The sequence below is a fragment of the Acomys minous genome, assembly GCF_964271855.1.
Source record: "Acomys minous genome assembly, chromosome: 15".
Lineage (NCBI taxonomy): Eukaryota > Metazoa > Chordata > Mammalia > Rodentia > Muridae > Acomys > Acomys minous.
In genome coordinates this window covers 34167252-34194951 of record NC_140497.1, presented here as the reverse complement: position 1 = coordinate 34194951, position 27700 = coordinate 34167252, and the positions used below count along the sequence as shown (strand labels likewise).

Genomic DNA, 27700 nt, shown 5'->3' with positions numbered 1-27700 from the left:
CTGCAACTCCATCCCCCAACCTACTTTTTCGGTTGTAAATAAACCAAACAAAGGCAGAAGGATAGAGTGCCACGCTTCAAGAACATTTGTCTTGATATCAGGGTGGCAAGCTTAATTTGGCTATGACTGGCTCAGCAGAAGGTGTTAAGTTTAGCTGCAAACAAGTAGCGCTTGACAAAGTGAGAAATCCTCCTTCATTTGTTGAGATGGAGCAACACTTGTTCCTAATCTACATCGGGAAACAACGCCCTAGTAATGCGTCACACACACTCTTTTCTCAAATACAGTTCGGTTATGCAGCAGGGAGAGCTAACATCCTCAGATACCCAAACCTTCCCCTCTTACCATATTTATATTATTTTAGCCAGACACATGGCTTCATCCAGGCTGCAGTTATAGCTCTCAGGTTCTGTGACCAACTTTTGGTCAGTGGGCCTGAGAGGAAATCATGTGGTCCTCACTTCAAGAAGCTATGGTCTTTAAAGGAAGGGCCATGCTGTCCTCATTCTTTTTGTCCTTCTCTTCTGGCTAGAATGCAGCTGTTGGGTCTCAAGTGGGAACCTAGCCACAAAAGAAAAAGAAGCTAAAAAAAAAAAAGGCAGAGTGAAAAGTTAAAGGGATCGAGACCCCATCAACTGTACAGCTGCCTGCAGTGTATATGTTTGCTTGGGGTCAGACATAATTGTCACCATCTTTGGAAACATAGCTGCTGTGATGACCCACAGTGAGATCAATCCTATTAGCATTCCCTCGTGGAGGTAGACAGTGGCTCAGTAGGCACAGAAGACTTCATGAGTCTTTCTAAAGCCTTCCTGAGGCTCCTCCTTGGAGATAACCCTTGTCTAAGATGAGCCTATTTGACGTTTCAGTTCACAAAAGGCGCTTATATTCCTGAAAATGACCCCAACAAACTTGCTGCCTCCCCAGAAGGACTTTGACAGGACCCTTTCTTTTGGGATGACTTCAGTGCCCTTTCTGTATCGGGCGACTAGGTGTTTCTTTACAGAATGCTGGCATGCTAGGCTTAAACTACCACTTTCTACCCTCACATCTTGGGTAACAAAGCTTTCTCTTATTAATATCTCTGTGGCTTTGGATGTCCAAAAGAGCTGACCTTTTATTCACAAGAAATGTACTACCATAGGTAGAGTCTAGAAAACTCTAATGCTCTGATTAAAATTATATTTATGCCTTATTATAAGGAAAAAGTCCTCAACTTTATATTGAAATTTATTTTCCTTTAAAGCAATGGTTCTCAACCTTCCTAACGCTGTGACCCTTTAATATAGTTCCTCATGTTGTGAAGACCCCCCCTCCAATAAAATTATTTTCATTGCTACTTCATAACTAATTTTGCACTGTTATGAATCATAATGTAAATATCTGATATGCAGGATGTCCTATATGTGACCCCTGTGGGCGTCACAAGCCACAGATTGAGGACCACCACTTTAAATGGTTACAACTTAACTGACGTTTTCACTTAGATATATACTTCTGGATGTACTATCACTTAATAGGTAGTGCCAATGTAATTGTTTTTCTCTGCCGTGATCCCAAGGTCAAGGTACATGCCTTCCTTCCTTTGTTCTTCTCCTTGCCTTATCACAAACATTGGACAGACTGTACATTCCTTGAGAAGCTTATGTCTTAACCTATTCCTTGATGAGGAGGCATGTGGGTTCAGCCACATCGATCCAGTGCTTTGAAAGTTTGTACGCTGGTCACAGGGCTGGCACGGCTCCATGTGACTAGAGGCATTCCACCCTTGCCCCCTGGCTCCAGGCTTCCCACCTTCACAATAAAGATGCTCAGATTCCTAATCTGCCCTTGGTGGGACTGTTGAGAAGACAAGAAGAGATGGGGCACAGCTGTGAGCCCCAAAGGTAATGACAAGGAAAACAGATGTAATCTTCTATTCCTCCTCCCCTTTAGCCGTGATAGATATGAGTGTTTGACTTGTTGTTTCTCTGAGGACAAGGTCACCATGGTGAGCGGATGGATCTTTGTCTTAACTTCCTGGAAGAACAACACAGCAAGTGGTAGGGAGGTTTTTGAAGCCCAGATAAGAAACCTTTCCGAGCAGGCAGTGGAAGTCTTACCCTTTCCCTTTTGGTCATTTTCAACTAGAAAGTTTGATCAGATGTGAAAAATGTAAGGAAATTGAGACCAAACATTGTGGACAAAGTGTTTTACTGTGTCTGACCAGACAAAAACCTTAGAATGTCACCTCAGTGAAAGGAAATGTTTTGCTGTAAAGGAGGAGAAAATACCCAGATCTTTCTGTATGGCCTAAAGGAAAACAGAAGTTGTTTCAGGAGCCTGAGTAAATTGCCCAAGGAACTCTCTGTGCCAGACAACTGCAGCCTTCTTAGAATTACAGGCCTTTGTTCCTTATAATTAGGCCCTGTGTTGCTCAACTTCCAAATAATTTAGCAAAATTATCATGTGAGATTGCGTCCCCTCCCCGAAGGCTTTTTTTTTTTCTTTCTTCTTTTTGTTATTGTTGCTGTTACCAATGTGTAGCACAATGTAGGGAAAAAAAAGAAAGAAAGAAAGAAAAAGAAAAAAGAAAAGAAAAAGAAAAGGAGAAATGGCTCAGCGGTTAAGAGCACTGTCTGCTCTTCCAGAGGTCCTGAGTTCAATACCCCCCCCACCGAGAGAGAGAGAGAGAGAGAGAGAGAGAGAGAGAGAGAGAGAGAGAGAGAGAGAGAGAGAGAGAGGAGGGAGGGGGCGGAGGGAGAGAGACGTGTTTTTGAGGTTTTGTTTTGTTTTTAGATTCTGGTCCGAACAATAATTTGAACCTCCAAATCATATACACATGAAGGATTGCCATCGATACCTGTTGAAAGGGCTGTGGATTCTAGGAGAGTCTTCAGGTCAAATGACGCTTTACAACAATCCACAAATATAAGTAAAAGCTTCACCATTCTGAGCCCTGGCCACAGAGTCATAATGCTGCTCGGATCAATGACCCGATGGGGTTTATCTACTCGTCTGACAGAAAGGGTCAGGGCTGTGTGAACTTGTGAAGGTCTGTCTCCATCCCACTTCAAACAAACAAGCAAATGGAAACCCTGTTTGTAAGTCTTTGGGTCCTAAACTTAGTCTTAAGTCCTACTTAGCTATGATAAACTCCATTTCTGTTAAGGTCGTGTAGGCATTGAATTTCCAAGTGGTATTATTTGGGAGACAGTTTCTGTAATTCATTCTGAATGAATTTAACGTGCAGCGGCTGTATTGCCTTTTGGGGGTACTTTTAGAGGCGTGAAAACCCTTCAGGTCTTGCAGAGTAGCACTTCACAATGGCTTTGTCTCCCGCATCTGATTGGTGGTAAGAAATAATCAGAAAGGGACTGTTAGGTGCTCTGGGTCAGGATTCGGAGGAAGCATACTAAAAGAGTGGGATTAGAGGTGCATGCAAGGACCCCTCTTCCTCCACTGTTAAACCACCTGGAACCAGTTGCTGTGCCTTTAACTGAAAGCGGAGCACCACTGCTACTGCTACCCAGAAGCACAGGGGCTTCCTTACCACTCATTTCGCGTTGCGCAAAGCAGTACCTAATATACTCAGGACCATTACCCGGTTTTCTGAGGCTCAGTATAATTTTAATAGTTGAAATGACGGAGACCCGACTTTATATCATCATATTGGAAGGAAGCAAATAATCACATTATTTCGTTCACTCGTTTAAGACTCAGGCTGGTTTTGAACTCACTGTGTAATGAGATGGAACTCAGTTTCCTGCTGCTTCAGTTTTCTGACTGCTGGGATTACAGATGTGCACCACCGTGCCCTGCTCATTGGATGTGCTTCCATGAGCTAGGGTGAGCATGTGAACTATGTAATCTATTTCCATGAGGATTCTGAGGGAACATTAAAGGAAGTAAAGAGAAAGAAGAAGAAGAAGAAGAAGAAGAAGAAGAAGAAGAAGAAGAAGAAGAAGAAGAAGAAGAAGAAGAAGAAGAAGAAGAAGAAGAAGAAGAACCCAACACATCAATGCAAATGCATTCAAATACCCAGAGAGAGGAGTATTGCTTCAAAGCACTGCCCTTAGCTCAGTTCTGTTTCCTTCGCATAATCTCCCGTGCTATCAACACACAGAATTCATGGGGGCTTAAGACAGAGGGTATTCCTCATCCACAATTTGAATATTAAGCTCATCATTTGAGAATTTCTTTTTCAACATGTGTCTTTCTAGTTCAACTGTCTTTGTAGAGTCAAGGAAAACCACACAGATCCCATAGTCACAGGGTAAGATGTTCACACTGATTCATTGAATGCCCCAGGCCCTAGGTTGGAAAGAGGAGAGCAGCTGCAGTACAGAAACCCACGGTCCTCAGCAGCACTGCAGCTATACACTTCCCATTGTCTTCCTTACTTTAAACACAAAGGCACCTAAAAACCTAAATGGCAGTGACTCTCAGTGTCTTCCGGGTTTGTTTTGTTAACATCTGACATGCTAAGATATTTGCACTCTGTCTTGTATGTCATTCATTATAGCTGGGCAGCTGAATAGGCTCCAGGGTGGAATCGATTGGTTTTTCATGCGTTTGACTTGTAAGTGGAAGCTAAGCATTAGAAAGACCCCAGTGTCTGCAAGTCTACAGAGTGAGTTCCAGGACAGCCACCGCTGTGCAGAAAACTCCTGCCTCAAACTAACTAACTAACTAACTAACTAACTAACTAGTCTGGGCTCTTTTGAGGATGCTAGGTGTTTTGGGGAGAGAGAGAGAGTGTGGGCCATAGTTTTATATCCATCTTAAGTTGTGCTGAGAAGGATGCCAATCTCTTTCATGTCTGCCTTCTGTGGGATTAAGGGTGTTGTATGTCTCATCAGTTGTCTCTCACTGCCCTAGTTCAGCACCTTGCATATCCTCATGTGCTCATTGTATCAATCAATCATCACCTATAAGAAAGCGTTGGTGTTGTTAGTTTATATTTTAACCAAAAGCCTTTAAAACAATTGCCATGACTCTTTGCCTAGTTCTATAAAAAAGACCTGGATCTATTTCCCCTACTGACATTTACACTTAACTCCAGCCTTTTGTGAGTTAACAGTTGTGGGCCACCCTTGCCTGCTACAACCCAACAGGTAGATAGCTCAGGCTGATGTTCTAGTTTGTAATTGTTGCCATGGTGATGGATAGTTAAGCCACCCATTCATCCATAGATGGGGAGGCTGCATTTGGGAGAACCTCTAACTGTGGCTTTGTAGCCCTTCCACTTAGAACTCTTTGGCAAAGCCAGGTAAACATGGATGTCCCCTGATAGAGCATCTTCCCCACCACCTCCAAAAGACGAAAGGGAGTCTAGCAGAACATCCTTAAGCAAGTTAATCTCTCAAGTCTCAATGTTCTTTACATATAAAGTTTGGAACAACAACCTTGGTAAGAGCTCTAAGGGGCTGTTAATTGAACTGTTAACCCCGTGCTTGCTCATAGGCATTGCTCATAGTTGCGACTGCTTTTGTACACGTGACACTCACTTCCGCTGCTGCTGCCTTTGACACTCTTGTTCCTAACGTTCTATTTTATCCTAGTCTTCTGGTTACCTTCTTCCTCTCTTCTTTCCCCTCTTTCTGCTGGTCACTGCCCCGGGTCTTAGGGGAGTCAGATTTATTTGGATGAATCCTTGCTGGGGACCACATACTGACTGATAAACTAGTGTGTCTGGCTCATCTTTTGTGAGAATTTTTTCTTTCCAATTGGGATTCTTCCTAATACTTCTTAAAATAATAAACCTCTTTAGAAGCCCATTATGATGTAGTCCCCAGTGCCTTACTTCCTATACAATTTAACTGCTCCAAGTTTGGACAGACTGACTCATTTCAATGTGCTCCTTTAAATAAATGTTTCTCACTAGGAGGCAAGCCTTGCTTATCACTTCATCTTGTCTCACTTTATGATATATGTGCTTTCTTAAGGGTGGAGGCCATATTTTATTTAGGTTTTTGTTATTCAGTATCTTATATTTACTACTGAAGGAATAAAATGTTATAACTTGACTTTAAAATTAAAATTATTCAAAGTTTTCATTGGTCCCCTTTTAAAAACTTCGTGTTCCATAGATACATAATCTATAAAGTTTTCTTGATATGAATTTTGTGCTGTTTTATTAGAGTACATGCAGCTTTGAAAACCACATTTAACATGTCAATATACACACATACATACATACACACACATACATACATACATACATTTGATGCAACTTTAATGCATAATGAGACAGAGTGCTTATTTCTTGTTTTAAAATTCTTTTTCTATAAATATTAGCATATTAAAACCTTATTAAAAGAGACACAGGAAAAATTGACATAAATATAGTATGAGATCTTGGCCTTAGACCAGGACTGCAGAAATAGAAAGGAGAGAAATGTATCTGGGAGGAGAGTCTGTTTTTAGGACATTTGAGCATGCATCTTTAAATATGAGACACATTTCTGGAAAGAACATAGAGTCCTGAGGGTACAGCGTTCAGTTGCCTTGTTTTAAACTTACTGTGGCTTTTACAGAGTACCAACAAAAGTGTGAAGGGAGAGGAAACCTGAATGCTTTTGGGACAGATTAGGAGTCCCTAACAGATTATCTCCCCAGAGGCAATAGCATCAAAAGAATGCACAGATGCTCATCTCTTTTCACTGCTTGATGCTGTTTCCATGGTTACCAATGAGTCGCTTCAGTCAGCACTGATGTGATAAAAGTAGCTTCAGCAAATTATGCTCTCATCCTTTCTGAAAAGTGGGTAGAATGTTAAGGAAAGACCCCATTTGGGGCTAAAGATCCTCTTGTTTATGTAGTCCTGACAGCCAGGCAAACGGAGGCAGAGTCAACATACTTTGTTAATGTCTTATCATAATGGTAAAAATACATATAAGTAGACATATGAAAAGTTTAGCAAATTTATCTGTTGGTGTTTTATGGTACTTCTGTGCAGGGCATTTGTAATGAGCAAACTTCACCTGGTTAGGCCAATGCTTCCTTGTTTTGAAATTAATGAAAACTTAACAATCTTATTGCCAATATTACCAAATTAAGCCTTTTATCGGATTGTGGTACATGGCAAAGAAGATATGCTTGAAGAGATTAACTTCATTTCAACAAGTTCTTTAAACAAATGTCTCTTCATTGGGAAGCAAGCCTTTTATACCAAGGTAGTTAAATCATTATGATAAACCAAACATGGTATTCTAAAATGCCCCCTGGTTTGCTTACTTTATTATAAAAATTGCTTATTCTACATTTTAACATAAAGCAAGATGAATAACTGGTTCAGAAAAGATAACTAAACTCCAGAGACCACAGCTTTTTTGATCAGTATTTTTAATTAGTGGCTTAAGGTGGAAGTAATCCTTTTGTTTGTTTTGGTTTTTCTCCAACAAGGTTCCTCTGCATAGCCCTGGCTGTCCTGGAACTTGCTCTGAAGACCAGGCTGGCCTCGAACTCAGAAATTCACCTGCTTCTATCTACTAAGTGCTGGGATCAAAGGCGTGTACCACTTGTGGAGGTGATACTTTTTTAAATGACTAAATCATGGGTATATGATTGACTTAGAGATTAGGTGGTGGTCCTTGTGATATAGCCTTTTACTTGTATTAGATAGTGACAAATACAATTTACATGTGCAACATCTTATAATTAATTGGCTTTAAGTAAGTTCAGTTGAAATAAATTCTGTAGAGATTACTGGTCTGTTCAATTAAAAAATATACCCCCCAAAGAACAGTACTTGCTTTCTGAATGTACACAGCCAGACCAAGTGCTAGAAAGACCCAAGGTTTTATAGAAGCCTGTGACTGTGATTCCCAAAGAATTCACTGCATGCGCTGAGGGAGACTGGCCTCAGTTTCAACTTGGTTTCTGCCTTTGCCACCTAGGCAAATGCCTTCACCTACTCAAACAGGAGCTCTTAGCTTGTCAAAATAAAACCAAACCAACAAACAACCTGCCACCTCCACCAAAATGCTTGTGGATGGGAATGTCTTGGGACTATTTTGCTAGTTTTTGCATACACCATTATGCTTGGTGCTGGAAACACAGTGGATCTAGATGTACACTGAAAAATGCTTCTTACAATGGAAATGTAGGGATTGGTCAGATTAATTTTGGTCAGATAGCAAATCCATGGCTAAATCTGGTTAATTAAAGGTCTCTTCACAAACTAAATCATATTAGTACAGATTGGTTTAACCAGAGAGCCTTTCTTAATCTTCAACTTAATGATGGTGACTCTGAGATCAGGAAGAAACTAAATTAAGGCGCACCATGTTTACCAGGCCCTGACGAGATCTCTCAGGTGTCTTAAACAATTAATCAAACAGTTCATCATTAAGTTGCACTGTTTTGATGCTTTGGAAAAAGATGGACCAGAGACTAATCCCAGCAGTGTGTCTGTCTATCTGTCTGCTCTGTGAAAGCATAGACATGTGACCAGGTCTGATGGCATCAGCCACTGATCAGGGACCTCATAATGCTTTCTCGAGGAAGATGTCACCTAATAGAGTAAGGCTCCTGTATTTCCTACCTCCACTGTAAAATAAGACCAGGATTGTCTTGAGATTGCCATAGATGACATGCATAAAACATTTAGCACAGAAAATAGAGTATGGTAAGAAATCCATGAATGAACACTGGAGTTTGTGGCTCAGATCTGTAATTTCAACCCTCAGGAAGGAAACACACGAAGGTTGTGTTAAGTTTGAGGCTAGCTTGAACCACACAGAAAAACAGGTGAATAAGCGAATGAACAAATGGCCTCAAATAAAGCAAAAACCCTTAAAGCAAGGGGCTGGGAAGATGGCTCAGTCAGAAAAGCCCCTGATGTGAAAGCCTGAAGAACTGAGGTCAGGTCTCCAACACGGGCCATACAAAGATGTCAGGAGTGAAGGTATGAAGGGAGGTGGGCGTGGCCAAAGCCCTATGATTTATTGGTCAGTCAGTCTAACCGAATTGATGAGCTGCAGGCCAGTGAGACATCGTGTCTCAAAAAAGGGGGACAGCATTTGTGGGGATGACACTATGCCTTACTTAATCTCTGAGCTCCATGTATGTAGACACACACACATACACACACACACACACACACACACACACACACACACACACACACACGTAAACATGAGAGAGAAAGAGAAAGAATGAAAGAGAGAGATCTATAGAAACTGTTTCTTATTTCCCTTTTATTTTCTTATGTGGTGAAGTGTGTTTTCCCAGTTTTAAGCAAATAAAACTTTGTTCAGGGGACATATACTTAAAAACTGTTAAGTCTATAAAGTTGACAAAGAAAGGGAAGACGGGGTGAGTGCTATATGCTTAGGGATCCCAGCCACTTGGAAGGCCAAGGCAGAAGAACTTCAAGTTCAAAGCCAACTCAGGCTGCACAGTGAGCTCAAGGCCAGCCTGGGTAAAGTGCTGAGGTCCCGTCTCAAACTAAAAATGTGGGGGGGGAAAATCTAGGAGCTTGCCTAGCATGAGCAAGACCCAAAGTTTAAACTTCAATATGGTGATACAAGATAGGGGGAGATACAGCTTTTTCTTTGATTTTCCTACTCATTTCTCTCTAAGAAAAACTTCCCTCATGCGCAGGATGTTGTGTGGTCCTTGACGGTTTCCTTCTGAGAAATTTCTTCCACATTCCATTTTCTCAATACGCAAAGAAGAGGGCCTCCCTCACCCACTTGAACTGGTTAAAGGAGGCCAGCCCTTGCCATCCTGACAAATGCTGGCCATAAGTTCTGCAGCTTTTGGAGCCGGTTTCTCGGAATCCAGAGCCCTGGTTTCTAGCCTGTGAGCGGGAGGAATGCGAACTTGAGCCTTCTGGGGGAGTTGCTTTCTGAGACTCTGCCTTTCTCTTTTTACTTCGTCTAATGACTCACACATATTCCAGATGGTTCTGTTCAGCTTTAGCATTATCACGATCCACTCTGTGTTGGTGGTGGGGTGCAGGGCACCCACATTTCATGGACAGGACAACTTATGTAATTCCCCCCCCCCCTCCAGGGAATTGGGAGAAATATAGCACTCTCAAATGTTAGGGATTTTTGATTCCTTTAACATTAAAATGATATAAACTTTCAGTATTTCATCCTTGGTGGGTGTTATAGTTTATATATTTAGTGGCTTAATTTCTTCTGTAGCTAAATGGATTTTTATTATCAAGAATACTTTCATGCTATGAAAAAATTAGTCAAAGAATTGATTATAAGTCTAATCTGCAAACTAATATAGAGATGATAGTTTGAAAATTTAAAACATCGACATGAATTTTGTCAAGAGAAAAAAAAATATCACCAAATATACACTTTTTGTTACCCGGATGGTGAGCTGAAAAATTTTAAATAGTAATTTCTTTCACATTGTGTTTATATTAAAGAAAGGGACTGGAGGCTTCTCGCTGTGAGGATGTGGCCCCACCACTGTCACTCAAAGTCATAAGCCACCTTCCTTTTATCTGTTTTGAAATGTGTCCCCATCCACTCAAATGGACACTTAATGGTTTGACCGTTAGACATTTCCTAGGGGCACATGGGATAAAAAATTGGTCACTGGCCTGTGGTGCTACTGAGAAATGAAAGAAGAGGTTGAAGAGGTAAGCCAACTAGGAGGAAGCTAGGTCATTGTAGGTGCGGCCTCGGGTGATACAGTGGGACACCTAGCTGTCCCTTTGTTTCACCCTGCTTCTTGGTCTCTGTGATGTATACAGACTTCCATCATGGTCTTCAGCTTTAACACAGGCACAAGGGCAACAGCAGGGCCAAGTGGCCACAGACTGAAACTGACCCGTATAAGTTGACTAGTTCAGGTATTTTGTGCTAATGATGGAAATCTGGCTAACCAAGATGCTACTGGGGTGATAGGGAAAATGCATTGTTATATGCTTCAGCAGTAGTTATGATTTTGTAAAATACAAGCAGCACTTGCACTCAGGAAGCCTTTAGAGAAAACCAGTGACTCAGGTATTTCTGTCGCTAAGAAGACAACCTTCAGACAGTTTCTTTTTAGTCCTTCTGTAACTAAAACATGAGAGCCCTTGTGTGACTGCTACAGGCATTGGCCTGGAATCCAGATTGCAGCAGTTGCTTTACACTCACCAGGTCAGAGCTGAAAAGATTGAAATAACTCAATGTTCACCCTACTTTAGAGATCACTGGGGTTGTATAGATGCAGGTTTTGCTTTTCAAGCATGCCTTCATTTGGAGCTGGGCAGTGGGCACATGGCCTGTGTGTCATTAGAGATGGTGGAGATGGGCCCAAAGGAAGGAAGTTAGGTCATTGGAGCTGTGCCTTTGGAAGGGATGGTGGGATGTTAACAACGTTGGAAGAGAAACTCCTTCCTGTCCAAGCTCTGATCAAAATTCTACTATTTTATTCTTCCTAACAAAAGGATATGCTAATTTTAAAACAATCAATGCATATATTTACTGGTCATTCCTATGGAAACCATTAAGTACAGGTGAGTCTTCTATTATGGCACAAGCAACTTATGATCCTATTTTGTAGGGTGTTCTTGTGGCCAAGTATCCACACACTGGAAATGCCTTAACCAGGAGTTAGCAAAACTCAAATGGTTAATTTAAACCCCTCCTCTCAATATTATTCAGAGTTTGCTTGAGTACACAATGTCATCCTTGGCAGTTCAAACACAGACACTCTCACCCTGCACACTGAAAATAGAGGGAGCAATTGGAACTTAGAATAGAACATTCCTCCAAATGGAAAGCATGTCAGATGGTTAATGCCAATGAGGAATTTCAACGGGCTCAGAAGGCAGCATAAGGCAAAACAGCCACCTCACTAATCACTTCCTCTCCTATCGACTTAGCAAAATATTTATAAAATACATTTTCAGTGTCATGCCTAATAAAGCCTCTTGGTATTTATATTTCAGTGAGATTCTCTTTATCCTTATACACACACACATACACACACACACACACACACACTGTTACAATAATCAAGATTAGGAAGTACTATCTGCCTATATGTTTTCTACCTCTATCTATCTATCAATCAATCAATCTATCTATCTATCTATCTATCTATCTATCTATCTACCTACCTACCTACTTACCTTCCTATCTATCTGCCATTAATCATCTACCTATCTGTCTGTCTGTCTGTCCATCCACCCACACACTCATGTACTCACACATCCATCTAACCATGTATCCATATTTTCATGCTGCAGGTACACTAAGAACATCACAAAGATTCTTACTGACTGAAACAATGGAAAACAAATTCTACAATCTTCTACCTGTGTCCTGATGAGTAACCTTTCTTAAAAGACATGCACATGTACAAAAAACTTGACTTAACAATGGAGGAAGTAAAATTTTTCCTATACAAAATAAACCATCAGAAAAGGTGGAAAGTTCAGTGGAGACCAATGACCTTCTAAATTGTTTGCATGAGAGCAAAGAATTTCAGGGCATTTCCTTGCCCTCCAAAGTCAGGGCAATCAAGGGCCATATTAGGAGGGAGAAAACTCTATCCTGTTGGAGGATTATCTTAGATACAGTGTGTGAATAGGAAGAGCATCTAAGTATGACAGAAAGAGTTGATCTATTACAAGGAGATTCATAGCACCTGGGGGAAAACAAGCTGTAAACACACATATATATGTATATATGCATATATAGACTCACAGCTTGTGTATATATATGTATGCATGCGTGCACACACATACATATATGTATATTCATATATTCTTTAGGAGTTCACACGTGATCTGAGAGACTCAATGCCTGGGTGACACTGAGGGAAGATTACTCCTCTAGTCCTCCATATGTTAGTTTTGCTCAAAGAGAGCCTGGACCAGATTCCCAAGCCCATCTCTGGATTTTGCAGAACAAATTAGCTGTACGGGTGTGGAAGAAAGTACAGTTGAGTTTGGGAGATGAAGGATAAACTTCAAACTTGAAGTAGATACATTGAAGCTGTTTTTCTGGTGGAGAGGACTCCAGGCCTAAGAGTGGCTGTCGCTGGATGAGTTGTACATCCCAGAAGATATGGTGAAGTCAGCATCCATAACACTCAGTGGCCATGAAGGTGGCCTTATTCAGAAATAGCATCCTTGCAGATACAAAGTTAAGTGAGTAGGCTGTCCCACAGGAGGACATGAGGGAGGGAGGATGCCGAGGTTCACAAAGCAGTCTTGAAGGAGGACTTGGATGACCACCGAGGCTGAGCCTATGATCTTGTCACCTCAGCCTTGGCATCGATAGAAGTTACGAGGGCCTTAGACAAAGCAGGGGAGGATTTTCCCCATAAAAGAGTCTTAGAGGCAACACACTTCTTCTAACTCATTGATTCCAAGTTCTAGACTTGGAAATGGGGAGACAATGGAGTTACCAGTTGATTGTACTTTGTTTCAAGGCTTGGAAAATGAATTCCTGGCACAAGTATAGACTGCAGGTCTTTTGTGACTTAACCGATGTGACCCAGGGGCTCATGAAAAGTAAGGAAATCAACACTGCATGTGGTGGATGAAGGTAGACTTATGAAGATGCCTTAGTGGTGAATTAGATACGTGGTATCTAATATTTCTTGATTTTAGAGGAAGAGTCCAAAAGCCGGGGAGTTAGTAAGCAAGATGACCCTAGTAGCCAGAATCTTGACCCCAAAGGAATGAGGCTCCTGTCCTTTTCCAATTCTGGAGGCCAGTTGAGGGAATGATTGAAAAACCAGGAAATCGCAATAGAAGCTGTACGGAGGGCTTCAGAGTGCTGAGGCTAAGGGCATATGTGGTTTAAAAAAAAAGTGCATTCTCTCTACTGGGAAGTATCAGTGGGCAGGAGTCACCAGTAACAAGTAGAGTATCAGAGAATGGTTGCCATGAACAAGCAGCAAGAACACAGGCTTTTTAAATATTTAAAATAACCCGTAGAATTTTTATATTATCACCACTAAAGTACGTCGTGATGAACCCTGAACATTAAAATGTGATATAATACAATATACGCAGTCCAAACAGAAGTGAATACTGATGCCTAGTTTTGACTTTCCAACAACTTAAATATAAATCAGAGTATTAGCGGCGTGAAGAAAACATTTGGAATTATCTTTGAATTAAAACCCTCAATCTCTGCTCATGTCCAACAAATGCCTGGCCCAACCTGAGACTCACCCCATGGGAGACAGCTAACCCCTGACACTATTAACGATGCTCTGCTCTGCTTGCAGATGGGAGCCTAGCACAGCTGTCCTCTCAGAGGCTCCACCCAGCAACTGATGGAAACAGATGCAGATACACACAGGCAAACACTGGGTAGAGCACAGGGTGTCTTGTGGTAGAGTGAGAAGGATAGAAGGACTCAGAGGAGACAGGAGCTCCACAAGAAGACCAACAAAGCCAACTGACCAGGGCCCAGGTGGGGTCTCTGGAGACTAAAGCTCCAATAAAGGACCGACCATGCATGGCCTGGCCCTAGGCCCCCTACACAAATGTAACCAATGGGCAGTCGGTCCTCAAATGGGTCCCCTAGTAAGGGGAGTGAAGGTGGAATCTGACATGGACTCTCTTGCCTGCTTTTTGATCATTTTCTCCTGGTGGGGCTGCCTTGCCAGGCCTCAGAGGAAGAAGATGTGCTCAGTCCTGGTGTGAGTTGTTATGTTGGGGGGTGGAGTGTTGCTCTCCTTCTCTGAGGAGTAGGGGAGGGGAAATAGGGGAAACAGGGAGGGAGGGAACTATAACTAGGATGTAAGTTAATGATTAATAAAATAAAAAGTTAAAATCCTCATGGTCGTTATTAACTGAAGTGTCTTAGAGGTAAACAACAACAACAACAACAACAACAACAAAACTGATGAAGTCACAACCAAAAGAGAAGTCTGTGACATGATCTTGATGTCTGAGTTCCACCTGAGGGCAGGGCCTGGTGCAACTTCAGGCTGGCTAAAAATTAGACATATCGCAAAGGCTATCCATAGCTGTAACTGGTAGCCTCCTTCTTACCTCGTTTATATTCACAATTACCCACCAGTCATTCGAAATGTTTTGACTCTTAATATGAAATCTTGTTTAGACTGACTATTGGGAGAGTAAGAAGATCTTTAGCTAAAGCAGTTATGTTTCCAAATTTCTAAAAATGAAAAAGGGCTAGAGAGGAGGGTGTTTGGCTTTGGGTCATAACATTTGCGGTATTGAGCAATAAGGAGTGAATTTAAAATGGGTGATGTTGAGAAAGGCGAGAAGTTTTGTTGTTGTTGTTGTTGTTGTTGTTGTTGCTGCTGCTGCTGCTGTTGTTGAGATGTACTCCCAGTGCCACACTGTGGGAAAGGGAGGCAGGCATAAGACTGGACCATCTCTGTGTTCTCTTTGGGTGGAAGATGGGTAAGGGCATTCACTTCTACAGTTAATAGGGAAGAATCAAGTACATTACAGTGGGCATTGGATTTTCTAACAGTTTATAATGAAGACCATGGATTAAATTCAGCAGGAAGTTAGTACTAGAAATTCAAATGGCCTTTCAATGGAGAAAGTCACATCATGCGAGGTAGATCTCTAGCAGGGCACGACATGGCACACTTCGCAAATCTCCTCCAGTCAGTAACCGACAAGGTCACCTGACACTGCCTGCAGTGAGGTGGGACACTGGAAGTGGACATTCCTGAGGATGGTGACGCCTCTGTTCTCACTGGCATCTTTGTGAGAATGGAGACCGTTTTAGGACAAGGGTGGAGCTCAGTTACCCTTTCGGAGTTTCAGCAACCCACTCAAGGTATTTCATTAAATGTACTTGGGATGTGAGTCAGTGGCAGAGTGCTTACCTAGCGTGTACAAGATCCTAGGTTCCACCCCTAGCACCCCTCAATAAACAAAAAATCATCACTAAGCAAAAAAGAAGTTCCTTGAGACCGTGCCCTCACCTCTGATGTCCCCTAGGGGCCTCTTTTGAATCAACTTAAAAAGAGGTGCCTGGGAAAAAAATCTCAAGGTAGATGTTCTTCCGGGAATAATAGAGGTAAAGGTCAACGAGAGGTCAGGGTACACTTATATTTTTATATCCTTGACTTCATGGAGATATATTGTAGTAGAAGACATGCATTTAATTTCTTCCCAGCACCATGAGCCCCAAGCCCAGGCCACCAAGGTTCCCCAACGAGGGCAGCATACCTTCTGAAGAAATGCACCCAGATCACAATGGTATATGAGTCTGTCCTATTCTGGTTCTAGAAGAGAAATGTTACAATGAATGGGTGGATGGGATCCGCTCATCAGCTGCAAAATCACCAGAACACCAGTGAGGTCTAACCAGGCAGACACCTAACACTGTCACGGTGTGTTTTGTTCTTTACAAAGCTTGATGTTCGATTCCCAAAAACAGACAAAAAACAAACAAACAAACAAAAAAAAACAACAACAAAAAACAAAACGTTGAAAGGAAATTGTGCAAACACATTTGTTGTCGTGAGTGTGTCACGTCACATCCCACAACTAGCCTGTATTCAGTCATTATATGAAGTTAGTAAAGTAGGGCTGTTTTATTCCGGGTCACATTAGATGATCACAAAGCAAGTAATATTGACTGTCATAGACCCTGACATGTCTTACTTATTCATTCCCTTTCTTCTTGGTCTTTATTTAATGCAAACTTTCTTCTCAAAAAGATTTCTGTGACCACTGATCGGGGTTTTCATAAAATGGAACCATGGACTGTTCCGTGGTAGCAAGGACCATGCTGTTCATGTGCATCCCAGACTCCTCTGAGCTTTTCCAGCCTGTTTTAAACATGTGTAGAGTGGGACAGGAGAAGAGAGGGATACAGGGCTGTAAGAAGGAGGCAACTCCACAGGGCTCTCCCTGATGGCCCCTCTGGGTGCTACCACACCTCCCTGCCCCCTAAAGATAAAGGTTACTTTTTGTTCCTTGTCTTCAATAATATCTTTCCTTTATTATTACACACTCACTCATTGAAAATCCCCTTTTGAGCCGGGCCCAGCACTTGGGAAGGCAGAGCCAGGTGGATCTCTGAGCTCAAGGCGAGCCTGGTCTACAAGGGGAGTCCAGGACAGCCAAGGCTATACAGAGAAACCCTGTCTTGGGTCAGGGGTCGGAGCAAATCATGTTTCAGGGATGTAAGTCTCTGCAATGTACAAGAGTGCCTTGGCTCATCTGACTGTATAAGGCTCTCTAATGTCCCAACACAGGCAGAACCATCTCTCCTTTAAAGTAAATCATAAGATATTTGAATCAAGTGTCTAGGTTTTCTAAATACAAGGTTGAGTCCTGCAGTGGAAATTTGAGACAAAGGTTATGGTCATGGGAAATGGTATTGAGTATTTTGCAGCTAGAAGGAACTTCTCTCTTCCACACTCTACATCAGCCCATTTTTAGCAATGTCTCTGACTTCATGGTGAGCAGCAATATGTGTTTCTGTAGATAGATATTCCCGTAGCAGCAACAAATCATTTTGACACCCTAGGACACTTGCTCCAGATGATTTATAATAAATTATTTCTCCCTTCTGGGCAGAATACTATCTGCAGGTATCTGCGAACTGGGAAGAAAGCATTTCTTTCCTACAGTGCACTACTCTGAAAAGCAAGCGACATGGCACGTGCAAGCATGCACACGCAGCTCTGCCCCAAATCCCTTCCAGGCTTCACTCTTGTTTAAACGACCTGTTTGCAAATACCACTGGGCGATTAATCCCACTAAAACTGCATCTGCTTCTGTGTTAGATGTTTGTTAATCCCTATACTGTATCACTGAAATATTTGATAGTATGTATGTCCACAAGTGTGTGCACCTTTGTCCTTTTAACATAGAGCAGACAAGTACAGTCTATTAACAGACATCCAAAATTCTGCGCATGTGTCATGAAAAAAATTAAACTCATTTAACAGTAACAATTAATAGGCAAGCCTGGAAAATAGAGCTTAATATTTTTTTTTAACACAATTCCTGTGTTGCTGAGTTCACCATAAGATAATCATAGTATTACCTGCAGCTAGCACTTATCGAAATTGCTACGCCATAAAGGTTCTCCCCAAGCTCTCCCATTAAACCCGGCTATGCTTCCAATAGCAGACAAATGGGACCTGCTGTTCTCTCTTTTACAAATTGGAAATAGGGTCACAGTTAGATGCTAAGTTACTCAGGCCTCAGTGGTGAGGTGGCTCTCCCATACAACAACAGCCTGGCTTTGAAAGTAGTGCTCAGGCACGGAGTCATTCCCACTGCCATAAAAAGAGCTGCTGTAGTGGTCCTAGGCACTTTTTGTCAACATGGCCTCTTGAGAGCTTGGGGATGGAGACAGTGAAGACCAACTTTCTATACATTTTTGAAGTCATATCGTCCTCAAAATGGCTAATGGTGAAGACGTTATGGTGCAAGTCCAGTCTTTTATTAAACGACAACAAGGCATGCTTACTCCTAAGTCACGCGTACATTACACGCAAGAACTGGGCGTTCCTGTTACGTGAGTCTTGAGAGCATTACGGAATGATGTGAGTGTCTGGGTAGCTGTGGGTTCCTCATCAGAGAACGTAAGAGCCGAGGGAAAGGGGAGGAGAAATGGGGAGCAGGGAGTTGAGGAGAGTTCAAATCAATGCCGTCCACGCTAACAACACTTATATAATAAGTACAGAAATGAGAATCCAAACAAAGTACCCGTTTGATGAAGTGAGTGCTTATTTAGCTACAGGCACGTGGATGGCACCAACCCCGTTAGTTTCCCAGGGTTATTCTTAAGGGTCTTCAGTTCAGGGCCACAACCCACCTGCTAGTACCCGGCCCTTCCAGGACTATGCTTAAGGCTAACTTATTTGTTTTGCTACTTATTTTCTAAAAATCCACCAGAATTTCAAAAGATACTCCCTATGCAACATCTCATCTTCAGCACAGACTTGAAAAAAAAAACCTAATAGTCCATATTATGGTAAAAAGAAATGTTTTCAACAAACAAGCCTGTTTCACTTTACCCAATGCAAGCATGATCATTGGCACAGTTTGCCCCTTTGTCTTATTGTTGAGCTGACATTTTTAAATGCCAGGTGAACATGTCAAGTAACACATGATTAAAATGCCTTAGCTGTGGGTTGCTCTTAGCAGTACCTATTTCACCTGAGCTTCTAACCATTTTCGCTGGAGAGAAAGACAACCAAGGTAAGGATTCGGCATTGTGACACCTGCCCACGGTGTCCCCCTTTTCTCTAATTATGTCTGTGCTTTACAAGCGACACTTCTCTCACTGTTCATTAAGAGGAGAGAGAACGGAGGTAGATTTCCCAGTGATTGCTCTAACTGGCAGCCGTACTTAGAATTTCCACTGCCTTTGGGTTTCAGGTTTTGGAACTTAAAACAGCTGCCGACAAAAGAACTGCAGTGACCCAACTCTGACCCTTGACCTCTCCCCAAAACTGGTGGACAGAGGGAGGTGGTGGAGACAAATGGCCCACCAAGAGTTTGGGGGTGGGTCACCTCAATCAATGGCAATCATGGGTGCCTTTGCCTTCCCTGGATTGCCTGAGCTGTTGAAGGAGACCTGGCCTGGGAATAAAGGCATAGTTCAAGAGACATTAAAATCAATTTAGAAATGGAGAAAGAGGGGACTCTTTCTCTGTTTCTCTCTGTCTCTCCATCACTGTCTCTGTTTCTGTCTCTGTCTCTCTCTCTGTCTGTCTGTTACACACACACACACACACACACACACACACACACACACACACACACACAAAACTTTACATCGGTCTAATCAATGTCCTAGAAGACCCAAAGGGTGTGGCAGTGTTGATTCTGATATGAGAGGCCCAGCACACATCAGCCAGCCTTACCCCTGTGAAGATCTAATATTTTTGTGGTGTGGGGATTAACATTTTATATAGCCAGAAAAGGTATGAGAAACCTAAAGTCTTTCTGCACTGACAGAACAACGTTTCTATAAAATTAAGCTCTGCCTACAAGACTCATGTTCATCTCTGAGGAAAACAGAACGCAGTTTACCAGTGCAGCCTCTGCTCAGTCAACAAACCTGCCCGTGCCCCTCTCCGCATTACAGAAACAGTCTGTGTTGACCCCGCCCCCAGGACGCATAAGTACAGTTGTTTCTAATCCAGAACAAGTTTAAAGGCTCCTCAGTGATCTCTGTGAACATGGCTGTAGGGACTATACTGCACTGTGAGATAGGAAGTACCAAAAGAAAATGACAGAGAGGAGGAAAACTGAGGGCACTGTGATTTCCATGTTCTTCCCGCCCTCACCCTTCAACTCCCCCCCACCCCCCCCCACCCCCTACCCTCCCCCACCCCCACCTCCTGCCACATCTGCCTCCACTTGTCATTTACTCAAGGAGGGCTGTTAGGTGCAACATCCACCAAGCAAATACCACGCTGGTCTGGAAGAACACAGTAGCCACATTTAAGGTCAGGGTATGCTTATATTCGTTGTCTTGTGTCCTTAACTCCGCCAAGATACTTTTTCTAAAAATACAGATGTTTAATTTCTTCCCAGCACCATAAGCCTCAAGCCCAGGCCACTGAGGTTGTCCATGAGGGTGGCACGCCTTCTGAAGAAAGGCGCCAAGATTGGAGTGTAGAGTCTGTTGTATTCTGGCTCTAGAAGGAAATTTAAAGCTCTCTCTCTCTCTCTCTCTCTCTCTCTCTCTCTCTCTCTCTCTCTCTCTCTCTCTCTCTCTCTGTGTGTGTGTGTGTGTGTGTGTAACTCAATGATTGTGTCGCTAACCTTCAAGCATTGTTCAAATAGTTTTTGAGACGTGTCTCTTTTGGCTTCTCTCTGCCAGTGCCATGTGTTTTCATTTTGATACAAAACTGATGACAGGCTAGACATTTCAACAGGAGTCTAGTTAATTTCACTAATTCCCATCAGCAGAAGCAAAGCAACAGGACTCAGCCCATTCCAGCCAAGGGATTTTCCTTCTCCCATAGCAGAGACAGCAAAACAGCCTGTGAGGTTTTGCAAATGGACGAGTTTAGAAACAGCTCTAAGATTCTGCTTTGCCAAGTGTTTCATAAGAAAACTGTTTGCTTTCTATCTCATGCCAAAAAATGTCACCCCCTAAATATATTTTTTCCCATATCTGGCCACATGTACAAGGCCTTTTGCATTTCCAAGAATAAATACTTTTTTTTCTGGGTTATAAAAGTGTCACTCGCTCTATCTGATTAAACACATCTTTATATAGAAAAGGCATTTGAAGCATCCCATCAGTGGGTCTAAAGAAGAATTCTTGCTTGGATGGCTTTGTGAATTCAGACGAAATGAGAAGTTTTGAATTCCATGTGGGACTCTCAATGGAAAGTTCTGGCTTGTTTCGTAAGGCTTCTTACTTTTCCTTTCAGTTTTTTTTTTTACTAGAAAGCATTAGATGAGAATTAATTTGTCTTTGACCATAGTAATATCTTGGCTAGTGCCTTAACACAAGGGTACTCTCTGGGCTCCATTTTCTCTGTACATAGTTGTGAGGGTTCAGCTGCCAGGGTTTCAAGAACCCTAGTTTTTAAAAAGTGTGAACTTGCAAATTAGCTGTCAGGTTTAATAGAAAGCAGATAAAGCCACCTGGAGCTGACCTTTTCCACTCCTCCTCTAGTGTCGTATGGATCGGGCTTTGGGGTGAAGCCGGGAGCACTGGAAAATAGCAACCTGCGTGCGTTGCTTGAGTATTTTATCTTCTACCAGCTCCGTATGGCAATCACATTTACAAAGTTGAAAAGCTGAGTAAGGAGCCTTGAAAGTTGGAAACAGGGCAAAATGGAATGATGCTTGAAAAAGCAGCCATATTTATACATCGGAAACGTGCTAAATATTCATAGAGAAATAAGCCAAATGTGCTCTCTCTCCTAAAGCTATTATGGATGTGAGGTGCTGCAGATTCAAAGTTTAACATTTGTTATTGATGATTAGCCAGCCACTCCCAGCAAGCCCACTGCAGGCAAAAAGACTGCTAAGCTGGTGCATAATGTTATTACCGGTTAGTTGGTTTCTTTTCCGCTGTTGTCATTTTGTTGGTGTGTGAAAGGGTGTTTGTGTTCAAGGGTGGGGAAAACGTATCTAGTTCCTTATAAACGGTTCTTTTCAAATATCCTATTTCAAAAGTCCTTATTACTCCCGCTTTTAGCCTAAAACTGCAGGCCTACTGTTTTTAGAGAGCACCTAAAACTGAGAAGATATAAACGTTTCTGAAATCACATGGTGATCTGTCTTTGAAGTACCGTACAGCTGTTCAGGTCAACCAAACATCTCTCAAAACTTAGCTGTCTCCTGAGAAACAAGAGGGTGTGACCCTGTCTGCTACTTGTCTTCACTCTGCTGGTCCTATCCCCCTCCCCCCCTCAGGAATCCCATCAATAACCTTAGCATCCCTCTAGCATCTTACTTTGACAAACCCCTTCCCCCGCCATGCGTGTAGGAAATCAAGCATTTACATTATGGAAATTACCAAGCACCTCAAAAACACTTACGTTCTGTGGAGCCAGGTCTCCCATGACGAACGTGATAAGAACCCAACTGAGCAAACGTGCCTCCTAGGAACAGCAAATCGGCACCGTGATGCACCAAGTCCGAAATAATACCCTTCGTTTGCTGCAATTGGTTTAGTGTCGGCGCTATAAAAAATAAATGATGGAAACCCAGAGCTCCGGACAGAAACACAAATCCTCGGTGTGAGTCTTATACAGAAAGGGAGCAGAAAGAAGTACGGTCCTGTCCGTTCATCAAAGGGGGCTTGTCTTGGACTGACAAGCGGCTGCATATGCAGTGTACACATGCTGTCAGGGCATTCATCACTGTGGCCACAGGGCACCGCTTAGTTCAATTTTCATAAATGGCAGGAAGCTAAACATATGCACGCCTGCTAGGATCCCTCTGGCACAGAAATGTGAGCCTATGGAATGTCACTTGGAGTGGGCAAAACTGTACTCATTATGGTGTTCGGGTTTTCTTTATTGCTTTTGCCAAAGGGTAATTTTCAACACCAGAATGTCCTCTGGCTGTGGCATAAAGAAAGCTAGAAAATGGCGCAATAAAGACTGGAAAGTCACGCAGGCTGTGCTACAGCAAAGAGTGACGCTGAAAGGCCCGAGTATATAACAGTGACTCAGACAAGAACTGATTACACACACACACACACACACACACACACACACACACACACACACACACACACACTAATATTTTGCCTTATGCTCTGAGCCCAAAGACGTATAGAAAATGTGTGAAAGCTGCAAAGCTGAGACTTATGGTCCATTTCTTGCTTAAATATAGCACTATCCATGATCATAAGTATGCAAAATACAAACAAAGTCAGGAAGAAAATCATCACCTCAAGGGCCGAGGATGCGGATTTAATTGGTACAGTGCTTGGCATGCTGTGTGAAGACCTGAGTTCAGATTTTCAGCACCCATGTACAAAGCCAGGCATGGCAGTGAGGCACCTACAATTCCTGCCTGGGAGTCAGACACAGGAGGATTCCTAGGGATCACTAACTGGCATGTCTAATCTAATTGGTGAGTTCCAGGTTAAATGAGATATCTTGTCAAAAAAAAAAAATGGTGGAGACACAATTGAGGAAGACATCTAGTGTTGATGTGCAGCAACTACTTCATATGCAGACATGATGTAATCCTATGCACGAGCACACGCGCACGCGCGCACACACACACACATTCACACACACACATACATGCACACACATATACATACATATACACACATGCACACACACACACACACACACACACACACACACACTGAAAACACCATTTGAAGTCTTTAACACTCTGTATAAAAAAAGCATAAAGGCTCTTTGGTTCTCTTGTGCCTCTTACACTTTAAGCAGAAGCCTCTCCTGGGCCTGACCTTCCTTCTCACCCCTTCATTCTGCTCCTTTGCTTGCCGTCTTCTCTGGACACAGCATGAAGTGAACTGAAAAATCCGTTTCTGCTTTCATTATCTGTTTTGATTACCAGCCACAAATCATACCCTGGAGAGTTGACAGCAGACCAAGCTTGGCCTTGCTGGTAACTATTAAGATACACATCTCCTTCGCCCCACCCTGTGCACCATTTAACCCTGGTCTATATTTATTTTGTCTTCCATCCTGCTTTTTAGAAACCCTTTGCCTGGGCAGCCTTTAGTGTTTCTTGAGTCAGAGGCTTGTCCTGACTTTCTCAATTTGCCTACCTTGGTTTCCTCAGCCTCTTTATCCCAGTTTAACTTATCCTACTGCCTTATTTTTCCCCATTAATATTTGGTGAAGGCAATAATGTCTGGGTCTCCGGGCCCTTGTCTTATGTCAAACAGTTTCAGCATAGAGTTTAAACAACACCAAGGACCTAGTTCAAGCCAGTTGGCTAGCATTTGATGGCTATTAAATATCCAAGGTAGAAAAGAAATAAAAACCAACAACCAACAACCAACCAACCAACCAACCAATCAACCACCGCCAACAACAAAAGGCCAAAACCAACACACCATCAGCATAACCGTGGAGCTGATCTGTCTTGGCAAATTGGCCACATAACTCAGTGCAGGACAAAATAGAAATAACAATAGTATAGATTTTGTAAGTTGCTCTTCCATTCATTCATTGACCATTTATTCTTTCAGTATTCATTGAGTTCCTAATTAATTTCCAAGCAAAAAGGACCAGAGATGTCCAGAGAAAACTAGGGTCCATGCACACATGGTGTTTAAATTCCATTGCAGTTTACTTTGGGGATCATATAACATAATCCATGAAACCTGCATACCATTGTGCCTCAGATTTGTGGGAAATTCTCAAGAGCTATTTAGAATAAGAGCCATAAAAATAAAGGCTTAGTCAAGGTTTAAACTGGATTAGGCCAAAATAATAAATAAAGACTGGGGCTAAGGCAATGACAGGGGTTAGCATGCAAATGAAGCTCTGTTCTTGTTTAACATGAACCTCTCTGTTCAAATGCCCAGAATCTACGTAAAAAGCCAATGTCAAAGAATGGGCCTGTAATCCCAGAGATGTGAGGCAGAGACAGGAGGATTCCTAGGGCTTGGTGGCCAGCCAGTCTAGCCAGCGTGTCAGGTGAAGGCTTGGTGAGATTCCCTTTCGTAATAAATAAAGTGGAGAGTGATGGAGATGTCTTCATATTTGCTGACATCACTTCTGTACTCCATGTGTGCACGTGTGAGTGTGAATACCATCCCCGTGTTCCCATAAAACACAAAGCCCACCATAATAAAAAGGAGAGAAAATAGATGGAATGCAGGGAGGAAGAATTATTTCCCATGCACAACCGACATTAAGTAGGCTCTGAGGATCCCCTGAGCCTTAGCCCATGTTAGTTGATGTAGTGACGCATGTCCAGTCATATAGAGGCTAAACCTGTCTACCAGCTCTGCCCACCTGCACAGCCCCAGCCTCGGCGGGCATCCCTTTAACAGATGAGCCTCACAGAGCATGGCATCTTATAGCTTTGAGCCCTTTGGTGTTGGCTGGCAAGAACTCAGTTCCCTGGGGAGACATCTTGTTTGCACCCATCTACCAAAGCAACCTAGATCTGAATTTCAGATCTTAAGGTCAGAAAGACGGCAGGGTGGAGGCTCTCTGTGTCACTCTTTATTAGGTACACGGTCATCCTTAAGTCACATCTTCATGTCTTAGTGTTTCAGAGCATTCTGGTGAGGCAGGGCTAGTTTTGCAACTTGTGGCTTGAAGGAAATTTGTTGTTGGCAATGAATTTGATCCCAATGTATTTAGCTGAGCTTAAAATTGTAGTATCATAGGCTATCTTCCTATTTGGCATACCCATTTCATTATCAATAGTTCAACTGGGGATCAAGCTTAGGTTTCCCTTTGGTTTTGCAAAAATTTTCCCAACTAGTTTCCAAATGGCTACCTAATATGACCAAACCCAGATAATCTCTTAGCATGTTACAGCAAAAGTGGGCATTGCACTTGCTTATCCCATGGTTCCCTTTGGTGATGAATATGAAACCATACATAAAGTTATATACAATGATTTATTGCCTTTCTTATGTATTATCGAAGTATCTTATAAATTTGTGTGTAGCTCCCAAAACATATTAATCTACAGAGTTACTTTCCATAGCTGCCCTCCACACCCCACAGATTTCATGTTGTACAAGCTTCAGGTGTCCATACATGGTTGCACAATGCAAGCTTTGCAATATGGATTTTCCTTCCTTTTCCTTCATTTTTGTTATGTAATCCCCAACTTTTACTTCCTAAAAGTTCATGAGGTTGGACACTATTATAATTGTAGTGTTAGACTGTGATCACATGAGGGACAGAAGTTTCAATGTTTCCCATGGCATAAGTTACTGCACTCATGTGGCACTTGAAATCACAATGAGTCCAATGTGGTCTTTCCCAGATTCCTTAAAGTAACTGGTAGTTTTTTATTTTATTTTATTTTTTTACATTTTTTATTAATTTATTCTTGTTACATCTCAATGGTTATCCCATCCCTTGTATCCTCTCATTCTTCCCTCCCTCCAATTTTCCCCTTATTCCCCTCCCCTGTGACTGTTCCTGAGGGGGATTTCCTCCCCTGTATATGCTCATAGGGTATCAAGTCTCTTCTTGGTAACCTGCTATCCTTCCTCTGAGTGCCACCAGGTCTCCCCCTCTAGGGGACATGGTCAAATATGAGGCACCAGGTAACTGGTAGGTTTTTAATCCAGCTTTGTTCCACGTAGTGGAAGTTTTGGTGTCATTAAATACTCACTTATGTTATGTAAAACATGGTCTTGTTTTAATCCCAGGTGTGGGATGTGGGGCTGATTGAGATTGCCCACAGCAGCAAACTATGCCTCCTGTGGGCTCTGAGAGGGGCTCTTTGCCAGCTGGAGATAGTTTAACTCCCAGGACTCTGGAGAGGTAATAAGCTCCAGAGCCCAGAGGGAGAGATGGGGCTCTGAGAAAGAAGAAGGCTCCTGCTCCTCCTTGCTGTTCCTAGTTACTGTTGATACAGTTTGACGAGAAGAAGTTGCAGATACCTTGAAATGAAGATTGGACTTTCCTTGAGGAATCCAATGACCCTAACCGGCAGGAAGTAGTAAAGAGACATATGACGACCCTTCTCTTCACTAACCTTCTTTGCTTACTACTTGGTGCTGAGGTGTTGGAAGGGAATGGGATGAAGGGGGGTAGAAACCAAAATAAAATAGATCTAAAAATATATATGCCAACAGTTTCATTACATCAGTAGATTATCAGTTCACAGTTAATTATTGTGATTGAAATACACCATTGGCTATTTTCTATTCTGTGTTACTAAAGAAAACTTATGGTTTGGACTGAGATGGGAGAGAACTGATAAATTACCATTGTTCAAGGCATTGTTTTCTTTAGGTCAAATCAGTTAAGGAAGTAGTACTCACTTGGAACAAGTTGCCGACAAGTGATAGTGGCAGTAAGGCTATTATATTAGAATGATTCTTAACAGTGAGAACACATTTTACAAATTCAATAATATTTGGCACACTGGCACCATAGACCTGTTATAAGGGAAAACACAGCAATGAGATAGCAAGCTTAATGTCATGATGAATGGCCATCGTATGTTAGAGACTGCCAAAATCAGTTCCTAATGCTAAAACCTCTCTACACTGTGAATTAAGGTTTTCTTGTTAACCACTGGCAGTATGCTTTGGTGAGTCTTATTTAGGAATGAAAACTCAGAGAGGAGAGACAGCTTGGGTGTTGTGCTAGCTACCAGAGGCCTCTTGATAGCCAC

At 42.3% G+C, this 27700-nt stretch overlaps 1 protein-coding gene across 24 annotated transcripts in view; it reads right to left on the bottom strand.

The window, feature by feature from the left end:
* Nucleotides 1-27700, bottom strand: part of SORBS2 (sorbin and SH3 domain containing 2) — a 203954-nt gene that overhangs the window by 113992 nt on the left and 62262 nt on the right. For 7 of the 24 annotated variants that reach the window (XM_084758906.1, XM_084758929.1, XM_084758908.1 and 4 more), the window contains exons 1-2: nt 22426-22464; nt 16121-16176 (exon numbers count right to left, since the gene is read on the bottom strand). The exons of the other annotated variants lie outside the window; for them this stretch is intronic. In XM_084758906.1, coding sequence (XP_084615032.1) covers nt 16121-16176; nt 22426-22449 — 80 coding nt within the window. In that variant the 5' untranslated portion in view covers nt 22450-22464. Of the gene's footprint in view, nt 1-16120; nt 16177-22425; nt 22465-27700 lie in introns of those variants that run through there. 24 annotated transcript variants of the gene reach the window in all.